Genomic DNA, 10,894 nt, shown 5'->3' with positions numbered 1-10,894 from the left:
CACCTGTACTCACTTGGGAGGCACCCTTTTAAAATGGCTCTACTGCGGATAAAAAAAAAGAGAGAAGTTGAAACATGACTAGGCGGGTGGGAAGTTAGCCTGAATGTGATCCAGTAACAAACTCCGAATTGCCCTGGCACAAAATGTACAGTCTGGGAGAATGCTCGGCAATCATGTAGGCTCCAGCAGGAGCTTGTTACACTCTGTTGATTCTGGATTAAGATCAATTTAGAGTATAAGAAAAAAGAAAAAAACAAAACAAATAAATCACTGTATAACTTAATTATAAGTTACAGCTTACATAACTTTACTCCTCAGCAATAAAACCTCAAAAAACATAAACAAGACAGACAAGCTGGCAAATTTGATCAGGATTGCACAGATTTAATTGTAGATTCCAGTACCATCAATCATTAAACACACACTGTCTAAAATACAGCACAAGTATAATGCATAATCTCCATCCGATGCGATACAACCTTGAGGAACTCGTTATGGCATTAGAAAAAAAAGAAAAACATTCGTAGTGTTGGTAGAAAAATCCATAAAGCGACAAATCAAAATAATTCATTTTGAACGTAGACTTAAAAAATACAATGAAATAAAAAATAAAAGCCCTAAACTAATTTCCAGTATCAACAGCACCGACGTTTTCAATCAATATGCATGTTTTTCTTCACTGAGCGGAGATAATAATAAAAAAAAAAAAAACAGCTGAGAATATGTAAAAGAGTAATAAAAGAAAACATTCAAACTTCGTTTCAATCTGATTGGGTCACATTTTAGTGGCATTACGCAACCAGGAATTCACCGCTGTGTGACGATAAAGCAACAAGTCTGCAACCTGGCGTTATTGATCGGTTTTAACAGACAGTCCTGTTGTTTTTGTTGTTGTTGATTTTGTGTTTTTGATGGCAAAAAAACCAAAAAAAAACACAAAACACAAAACATGCCCTCAGATTTCCTGTCAGTGACTCTTTTTACATGAACACCAGATTCATTTGTTTTTTTAAGTTTTGTTCAATCCTCGAATCCCAATAGTCAGATTTGGTTTTCCATATTAACTGAAACATATTCATTTCACTGTAACCAGTACAATAAGGTGTACTATATATGCAGTATAATGACATCTCTCTATATACATCAAACACCTTTTTACCTCGGTTTCCTGATTCATGTGGTACATGTTACATAGCTCCCCCCCCCAAAAAAAATTCTGTCTCAGAAAAATTCCTAATATGTTTCAAACCAATCACGTGTGAGTGCATCAGAGCTCAATTTAAAAGGTTAAAAAAATGAAAGCGTGGAAAATCAAATGTTCTTGGTGACCTATAAGAGGAGGAAACCTTCCAGGAATAGGAACTCTGGAGTAAAAGGCGCTTCTGTTCAAAAAGAACCTGTTGTGTTCCTGTACAGGTGCTCTTTGAATCTATTAAGAGGAAGTCACTGACATCATTTATGGTGTCATTTTTTCCATGATCTGGCAAACATGCAAAAGGGCACATTAAATATAGGACTTCAGGTGTGTGGTGTACACACAGAACGTACTACTGTCCAATACTACACTTCATTTGGTGGTTCTGCTGTCACAGAAACTGAGGAGCAGGAGGTAAACGAGTTCGAGTCATGATCAGAGAATATATCTGTGAGAAAATCATCTCGTAAAGTCTGCATGTGAATGTTAAAAGAGACTATTATTGCTGGTTTGTATCGGGAGGGTGGTGGTGGCCGTTCAGTGGTCACGGCAATGCAAAATGTTTGCGTGCGTCATTGTCTGATCTGATAGGACGGAACAACAAATCCTGTTTGTCACTTTCCCAAAAGGCTACAGGTCTGTGTTATCAACCTGAGACACACTGGAATTAAGTTTCCTATCAGAGCAATCAGACCTCAGAGAATGTCTGCTACGCACTGCTATAAACTGAAGAAAACTAGTTTAGCTCACTCATTTAGCTGGAATCCTTTATGATGATTGGTTTCTACTTTTAAAAATATCATAATACAAATATGACTGGAAAGGTACAACAGATGATCTGGATGCGGTAGCCTTTTGCACCCACGGGCGCTATCTACACTCACAGAGTGAAAAAACACGATGGTCTATCACATGCAGCTGCAGTACTCGCAAACTGATTCCCAAAAACCTTTCCTCTGCTGTCACACTCCAAGTGCTGGGCACAGGAAACTCAGCTCCTTTTGTGCCTCTTCATTCTGAAGGAAAAACACATGATACCAAATAAGTAACATTTTAATTTGCATATTACAGCAGGCTATGATGCGTTTTTGCTAGCTGGATTAGATGAGGCAAAAACGAACAGATCTGAATACAGACGGTCCTGAAGCGTACCTCTTTGGATTCAGCACTCATTGAACAAGCAGCTTGACACATCTTCTTAGCCTTTTCGCACTGGCCCAAGTCTTTGTAGCACTACCAAAGAAAAGACCCAGAACTGTGAAACGACTGTTTTGTAGCGTCCTGTAAAACGGTTTATATTTCACAATCCAATCTCAAACTTATATGTCCAGTACTAACCTTAGCCAGAAACACATAGTTGAGTTTAGAATAAGCTGGATGGAGCTCCTCAACCTGGTTAAAAACACAGACAAGAAAAGTTTCACAAGACTTAGTTAGACATAGTTTTCCAACAACTGCAAAAGACGCTAACATTTGTAGCTAAGGCTAAAGGCTAAAAGCTAAGGTGCAGGTGCAAAAAACCCCCCAACAAATAAATAAAAAATAGAAAAGAGGTTAGAGGCAGCACCAAAAGGAATTCAATCCCCAAAGACACCACATGAGCCCATGTCCAATTTCAGAGAAGAAATAAAATACTTTTAAAACCTGTTACAACAGTTTTGACCTCTTCAGTCTTTTCCCCATTAGCTAACCAGAGCTAGTAATTGATGAGAAGTCCCAAGAACAAACGATGGCTCAGAAAACCATCATGTCTACTTTGAAAGAAACAAACAACAAATAAACACATGCTGGAGTCATAAATGAGGCACCACAATTAGAGTCCACAAAATAAATGTCCATCTTTTATATACAGTTTATAGACTAGGTCAAAAACATTCAGATCACAGTCTGGACCTACACCAGAACTATTACTAGATTTTGACAGACCAGATTTAACCTTCTATTTTAATCTGTGCAGCCTTTTCTTTTTTTTGTTTCTTATGGTAGCTAACGTATGTACACGTGTGATATCCAGCCAATCAAATCCTTTATTCAGCATATAAAAACAGAAAATCCCACAAGACAGCCAGCTGTTGACTACATACAGACACTGATACAGATATAGTGATATACTGTTAAGCTACTTCAAAATATGTTGCATTGCATTAAAATGTATGCAATGCAACACAATGCAAGTTTGTTCAGTTGAGTTGAGGCGCTCCAACTCAATACTTAGACAAAAGCAGACATATCAACAAATTCCTCTGAAGTGAGTGTGAAGCTATTCACACAGACAGAATCACTGTCTAAAAACGATAAAAGCCATGCTGTCACGACTGGCATTCACGTCTGTAATAACAGTTGCTGTTACTAACTGAAGCGTGTGCTTTTGGACTACACATGAATATTTCGATTTCACAGAGCTTGCTTTCATTCTGAGAATCTGATCTTCACACAGAAGGAGTAACAAGTTTTGTCTGCAGCATTAAATATGTCAAGAATGGAGCCGCATCTCTAGACTAAGCTCTAGCAAGGCTGGGGAGGTGTATAATGTCTTAGTTAAAGCTTCTCCAGGTCACTGGTGACATGTTGTAACAGTGACCACCTGAATCAAGCTTATGGTCTCGAAGACATGAAGATGAGGCATGCATAGGAATATTGGCCAAAAGCAAAAGTAATTTCTCCCACTACATAAACATTTCCAATGTAGGAACAGAGATTAAGCCTTTCTAAATACAGAGGGTTTGGGCTTTAAAAACAGGGAACAGATGCAACCTGCAGGCAAATTGCAATGTAGCACAAGATAAACAGGGGTGTGATTTACGTGTTTCATAACTGAGGTCAGAACAAGCATTCAGTTAAAAAGTACAAAAACATAAACCACTGAATAAGAAATGAGTCTCACTTCTTGGTTTGAGGAAATAGACTGAATATTACATATAATCAAATCATGCCTGCTTTATGCACTTTAGTCCAATGTGCTTAACTTTCCTGTTAAACTTTAAACCTCAGATAGCTACGCCCATCATTTGTGCTCAGAAATGATTGCTCTTATTTGTACAGCTCATCGTGTTTCACCCCACTCTCTGACTTTGCCTCAAACACTTTATTCAGATGTGGACAGCACATTGCTTCAAGTATAATCCATTGGTTAAAAATAAGATATATATGTAAATAAAGCATTACATCGCAGAATAGCTTAAGAAACAAAACGCCAGTACCTTAAGGAAATTCTTCAGTGCGTCTTCAACTGTCGCGCTTGGCGGTTCTCCAAACAGAGTTGAAGCAACTTTCCTCTCAATCCACGATAACTGAGACACCTGAAAACAAACATCACCAATCAGAAGAAAATTGGCCACCTTAGTTTAACATTAATGGATGAGAGGGGTAATGCTACAGTCACACCAGGCAAAACAGTGGGATAGAGATGACGGCACGATCGGATTTACTGTGACTGTGAAGTGATTTTGAAGTGTCATCGCTGCTTCAGAGTCAGTTGCCATCTTCAAAGGCATCAAGTCAGTGATGAAATGGTAACAAGTTGGAGTCAGTCTAATTTCAGAAGTAATCTTGGCATGGAATCCGTTTACGATACGACGATTAAATGTGATAAACTGGCAAATCTTTGCCACTATTCTAACTACTCATCTGCATAATGTCTCTTTGCAATAGGGGACTGAACTCTTGTTGCTAGCATGTTGTATTCTAGTTATATTTCTAAGTAAAAGCAGGGTTTCTGTGGGCCGCTCTCATTTTGCAGCAACTGCGTCACTATTTGCGGAGGAATTTCTGAAGTTCTGTTTCACACCTATCAGGTTCAGACTAAACTGAGATGGAAAAAGTATTTTCCCCTTTGTGATTTCTTATTTTTTTTCCCACATTTTCACACTTAAATGTTTCAGCTCATCAATCTTTGTCTGATTCTAAAAATTTAATGTGAAAATCTTCGCAAGAAATGCAAAAAATTTCCATCCAGTTTTGACTTGTGTGACTGAGCCATAAAAAGCAGTGCATCACTGCCCCTTGTAGCTAATATTTATAAGCCTATTTTCTGACAGTGAATGAAAATTAAAGAACTGTTGTGAATAACAAAGACAATTAAACTTTCACATTTCTTTCCCTGAAACAAAGCCCCTGAACACATCCTCTGATTTTTGACATAAAAAACAAACAAATAAGCACAACCCCCCAAAGAATTAGGTCTAGGTGCAAACTGCTAAAGAACACTTAGTAACATAAGTATATATGTGTACATTTGAGCCAATATGTATAACTTCGACCCTATGTGGATCATAGAAATCCAGAATAAACTCAAACTTGCGCACACAATTCTTAATTTTTAGAGTGATTGAAATCGAATGTTGTACAATCTAGAGAAAGAACAGTTCTAAGAAATCATTAAAAGCCCAAAATGACCCTGACATTCATGCCCGTGATGATTGCATATAAACGTATGACCACAGCTGTATTGCTGCCATCTCTTGAGCTGTTTAGGCAATGTTGATGTTCAGCATGTGACACCCAAAACACCCTAGATAATGTATAAAACAGCAGCATCTCAGACCAAAACAAATGGTCTCATTTGACTCTGATATATACAAAATGTAATAGAAATGACATCTCTGAACAAATATGAAGAAATGTAACAGTTAAAACAGACATTAAAATAATCTGCACACATTTCCCTGCATGACTGGTTACATATCATTTTTCAGAACTCTTACAGCCAATTTCCTGTTATTTTAACAGTATTTCCATGACAACGGGCACCCCTGTCCACTTCTGCTTTGCTACTGACACCTTTTGAAGAAGAATGGCACTAGCCAGCAGAAGCTCGGGCCAAACATGTAATATTTTTGCCTCACAGAGTTATCAGAGCCGTATCTAACTCCAGGTGTAGAAATGCTCTGGCATCATCAGGACATTTCAAACAGAGATGCTGGCTGAATGTGAACAGTAGGTCATTGTTTAACATGAATGCCCCGTAGACAGCCCGTAAAATACAACCCCTGAACATATCAGGTGTTATGAGCAGCTCATAAAACAACAGGAACCGTCAAAAGCAGAACGTCTGGAAATTTCCATCTAAACAACAGCAATTCATCATGTTACGTGCATTTCTGAAAAGACTAGACAGTTACAGAAACAATCACGTGCTGCATCCTAAATGACTGCAGCTACTGAGCGAACACGAGCCAAACAGAAACAGGATGAAATTATCTCCCTGGTACAATATGATTTAAAGCTAACAATGGATGGTGTTAACCTCCCATAGCGCTCTGTGTGAATATCGCAGAGGGAAAAACAAACCTCGAGGAAACCTAAACAGTGGAAATGAATGAGGGGAAACTGTGGGTGGGTTAGCATAGGGAGGTGGGAGGCCACGCAGACATGCTAGCCTTCATAAATGTACAGTGTGTTGAGCAGAGATAGAGATGTGTTGCATTGGTCACATACAGCGTAGCACCAGCGACCCAGAAGGTAGTAGGACAGCGGATCCTGCGGCTTCAGCTCAATGGCTTTATCCAGATGATCCTGAGAAGAGAAGCAGACAGACAGAGAGAAGATTTTCACTGTTGATTCATAGCACAGCTGCACCGCCTTCTGTTCTGACCTGATCTGTCCTGCTTCACCAACCCACAAGTATTTCACAAACACCTCTCACACACGCGATCTAGTCGAGCTACCGCACACTCCTGGCTGTCACGCACCCTCCCTCGTTCTTTCCATTCTTCTTCTGTTGTTTTTTTTTTTTTTTTTAATATCTTCCCTCTCCAGGGCTCTATCTCTCGCTTTCACCTGTCAAAGAGTTTTGAGGACAAACACTGTTTGCTGGAGGCTGCTGACAGAAGATAAAATGCTACGTGCTGCTGTTCCACACTCCAGCTGATGCAACTTAATGACTGTAGGAGGGTCTTATTGGCTTAAATTGTGCAAATGACCATTCCTCTTCAGCCTAAGCACATGGAGAATGCAATGCCTAATATGCAAACATAGATGTATAATGCAATGTTTGCATTATATTATTATTTGACCATTGCAAGAATTTGCAAGGTCAAAACTAGCTCTCCGTTCGCATGCCTTACCTTAAAGACGTATCCGTTCTTTATCTTGTTTTGGATGGTGTCATATTCGGCCATAATTCCACACATGATGGCATACCTGTGGGGAGACACGGCTATTAGAGGTTCAGGCCATCCTACTCTTAAACAAGCTACGTGAAGAGAAAAACCCCCCAAATAACCTGAACCTTAAACAAACAAATCGTACCAAACAGCAAATTAATATTTAATGTTTTCAAGCCTATATGGCACCAAATTTGTTGTGTGCAATAAAAACCTTTAATTTCTGGAAACATGAAAGTTCATGAAGTGCTTCCAGATCATCCAACACTCAGACCCAAAAACTTGAGGTGGTGCTGAAATAAGTTTTACGAATTTTTATTTTTAGTAATTATATTCCGTATTTGTTTTTACTGCATAAACCATCCATGCAACTGGGACATTTGTCATTGCTATTGGGACACACCACTGTGCTATAACACTGTAACTTGAGCCTTGGATCTCTGTGTGAAGCTTGCACAGTGCAAAAGTGTCCAGATATAATACATATGATAGTATATATGATATTTTGGTGCTTCTTCAGGCATAGTACAAGTTTTGAACAACCGAGGGGCCATGGCTAAATTCAGGTGTAAAATGTAGTTATTGTTGTAAAGGTTGTGTGGTTTATTTGTAGCAAAACTCAGTTTTTATCTATATTTCTTACTAGATTGAAAGGAAACTAGCCTTAAAAGGAAAACCTAACCTCTAACATCTTTAGCTTTTCACACAATTTGGATTTTAAGCAAAACAATGGCAGCATCAGGCAGTCTCGGTTCCCCGGTTCTGACAAAACACAAGTTAAACAATGATATTTTGCGGGAGACGGTGAGAAGCACAGAGATGGTCAGCAGCACCTCACAGTCACACCACCTTTTCTTTGGGTCACTAACAACCGAAGGGCCTCCAAAAAAACCCCACCATACTCAGTGGTCTGTGGAAAGACTCGTCATTAGACAGCACCAGCAAAGATAATCTGCTCCACCTTATTCCCCCGCTCTCTAATTAATACGCTGGCCTTGGACCAGTGGGCAGGTGGAAGCGAAACAAAGGGCGATTTCAGCTTTGGGATCTGTAAGTCAGCATGACGCCGAGGGTTCGGAGAGGAGAGGAGTGAGCTGATCAAAGCCTTTTCACTGCACGGCTGCTTTAATCCTGCTGGTACTCTGTCAAACACCACCGAGCAACATAAACACCTTGTTATATGAAGGATCAGTGTGTACAAAGGTCATCTGACAGCATCGCCTGACACGGTGGCGGTGATGGGAGATGGAATCTACAACTGTACGTGTGTACTACGGTGTCTGGTATGTGTGAGTAGATTTTTTTATCACAGTATATTGAAATGATGGGGGCTATGAAGAAAACTGCAGAGTCTACTACACGATTAGCAGGTAATTACTAAATTAAGATCATGACAGCAGAAAGATTAATCTTATGAGCAAACGAGGAGATTTCATTCTGCTGAGAATGTTCAAACTATTATCTGATCAGTATCTGATGAAAATAAATTCACAATCATTGTGGTTAAGGTTGGATGAAACATCATAAAAACATGAATCTTCACACGAACAGCTCACACTTACTGGAAAATTGTCAGAGATGAGACACGTGTTAATCACATCACTTTTAAATGCTTTAAATTGGCCAAACACGGGCAGATGTAACTTTAAACAAAAAAGGATGTGTTTATTTTTCTTAAGTGGAGCAGGGTGTGCCCATGCGGCCACTGGTTGGCGCTTGATGAGTGGAGCGCTCTGCAACATCAGAGGAGCAGAGATGCTATCTGTCTGCAGTTGTGCTGCCTGGCTTCCAATGAAAACACACAGCTGGATGTAAATGCTTTGAGCAAATCTTTGACTGGCAACTAAATATCTGCAGATAGGAAACCAAGCCACGACACAGTTGGTTTGCACATGACCGTTTCATTTAAAAAAAAAAATGTAAATTGGTAGTTACAAGCTGCTCACAGTATTTAATGGTTCAGTATTAGCAATTACAGCAAAGTGAAAAGTCACGGCAAACGTTTTTCTTTGGACATTGGCTGCTTTTATAGTCACTTTCAGTCCGCTCCTTATAACTGACCATTTTCAGAGGAATGTTTCAGGCACAAATAAGGGATACACCAGTGTTGAGTATACAGATAACTTAGCAAAGAACAATTTTAAATAGCATCATTAGGCACTTTTTTTCTATCATCCTGTTGCAAAAACACTTCATTTGTTCCAATTCCTTTAGCTGATCATCTATAAAAAAAAAATGCCAAAGAGTTTAACAGGCTTAGAATATTTATTTTACACCATTAAGATGATTCCCAAAGAGGAATTACCTGAAAACTAAAAAGTAACTCAAAATCATGTCCTTAAGAACTGGGAGAAAATCCTGACACAGGGCCTGAGAGAGCCATGTGACCCTTCATTTTATCCATCTGCTGTTGACTGAAGCTGTATCAATAAAGGTCTCAGAGGAGAAGGAGCAATCAAAGAGTGGTTCTTAAGGAAAGGAAACACGGAGCAAAGGTTGAACGATGGTTAACCAAACAAGAACTTGTATTAAAATCAGTTGCAACATGTGTTATGGAGTGATGAATCCAAATTTGAAGTTTTTGGTTCAAATTGTAATCAGAATGGATGGAGATGGTCAGTGGAGAGGTACAACAGTGGGTATTTACAGCTCGAAAACATAGTGGAGGCTCTGGCATAGACTAAATTACTGACAAATTTTCATCCACAATGCAATACCATCTAGAAAGCATTTGATTGCTTAATTTTTCAGCATGACAATGATCCAAAACAGAACAAAAAGTACACCAACAACAAAGAGCTTTGAATGTCCTGCAAGAAGTATGGAGAACTATTCCTGACAATGACAAGACAAGTACTAAAAAATAAAGGGGTGTGTGTGTGCTATGTGTGTAGATCACTTACAGCTGTTCTATCTGGGTTTTTAATCAAAATACACCATCCAGCTATAAGAAAATCTGCTTTTCTACAATTATACTTTTAAATTTTGCAGTTTTGAGTGGATGGCCTAAAGCATTTAAGACCCTCACAGGATGAGGCTGTAGGGGTAAGCACTTTGTAAAAAAATTAGAAATAAAATATCATTGCTTCAGCATCTTAACATGAGGATTAGCTGCTTTCTTTTTTGTTATCCAATCTCTAAATCAAATTTTGCTATGATTAAACTATAAAGGAATGTTTTGACATTGTGGCAGCAATTTTTGAAATACTTTTCGACATTAAGTCCAATCAGCTCTAATGACGTGCATGCATTATGCACGTGTTGCAATATGCTGATGTGATTAAATGCAATAAATCTAGACAGTAACGACACGAGGAGACCAACTACAACAGAAAACCAAAGAAGAGCAACTAAGATCAATTATTTCCCAGGTGACAGCTGTGGGAAAGATTGCTCAACATTCAGATTACCACAAAGGCATATTTTAGCCTCCCACTCAATGATTAACACCAACATTCAGCGTGGAGCAATTCAAACAGTGTTTACTAACACACACATTCCCCAAGAATAGAATTGGTAGAGTAGCTAATTATTGGACCATTATCGGACCAGCAGCTGGACTGTGGGAAGTAAGCAGATGTCTGTCTGTGTTAGA

General features: G+C 38.9%; 1 protein-coding gene across 5 annotated transcripts in view; it reads right to left on the bottom strand.

The window, feature by feature from the left end:
• Nucleotides 1-359: 359 nt before the first annotated feature.
• Nucleotides 360-10,894, bottom strand: part of LOC116318766 (regulator of microtubule dynamics protein 2) — a 37,496-nt gene continuing 26,961 nt past the window's right edge. For all 5 annotated transcript variants that reach the window (XM_039621844.1, XM_031737898.2, XM_039621843.1 and 2 more), the window contains exons 6-11: nt 7,261-7,336; nt 6,632-6,709; nt 4,396-4,494; nt 2,534-2,587; nt 2,348-2,428; nt 360-2,211 (exon numbers count right to left, since the gene is read on the bottom strand). In XM_039621844.1, the coding sequence (XP_039477778.1) occupies nt 2,158-2,211; nt 2,348-2,428; nt 2,534-2,587; nt 4,396-4,494; nt 6,632-6,709; nt 7,261-7,336 (442 nt within the window). In that variant the 3' untranslated portion in view covers nt 360-2,157. The remainder of the gene's footprint in view (nt 2,212-2,347; nt 2,429-2,533; nt 2,588-4,395; nt 4,495-6,631; nt 6,710-7,260; nt 7,337-10,894) is intronic.

This window comes from Oreochromis aureus, linkage group 13 (genome assembly GCF_013358895.1).
Source record: "Oreochromis aureus strain Israel breed Guangdong linkage group 13, ZZ_aureus, whole genome shotgun sequence".
Taxonomy (NCBI): domain Eukaryota; kingdom Metazoa; phylum Chordata; class Actinopteri; order Cichliformes; family Cichlidae; genus Oreochromis; species Oreochromis aureus.
This window is presented reverse-complemented; position numbering and strand designations above follow the sequence as displayed.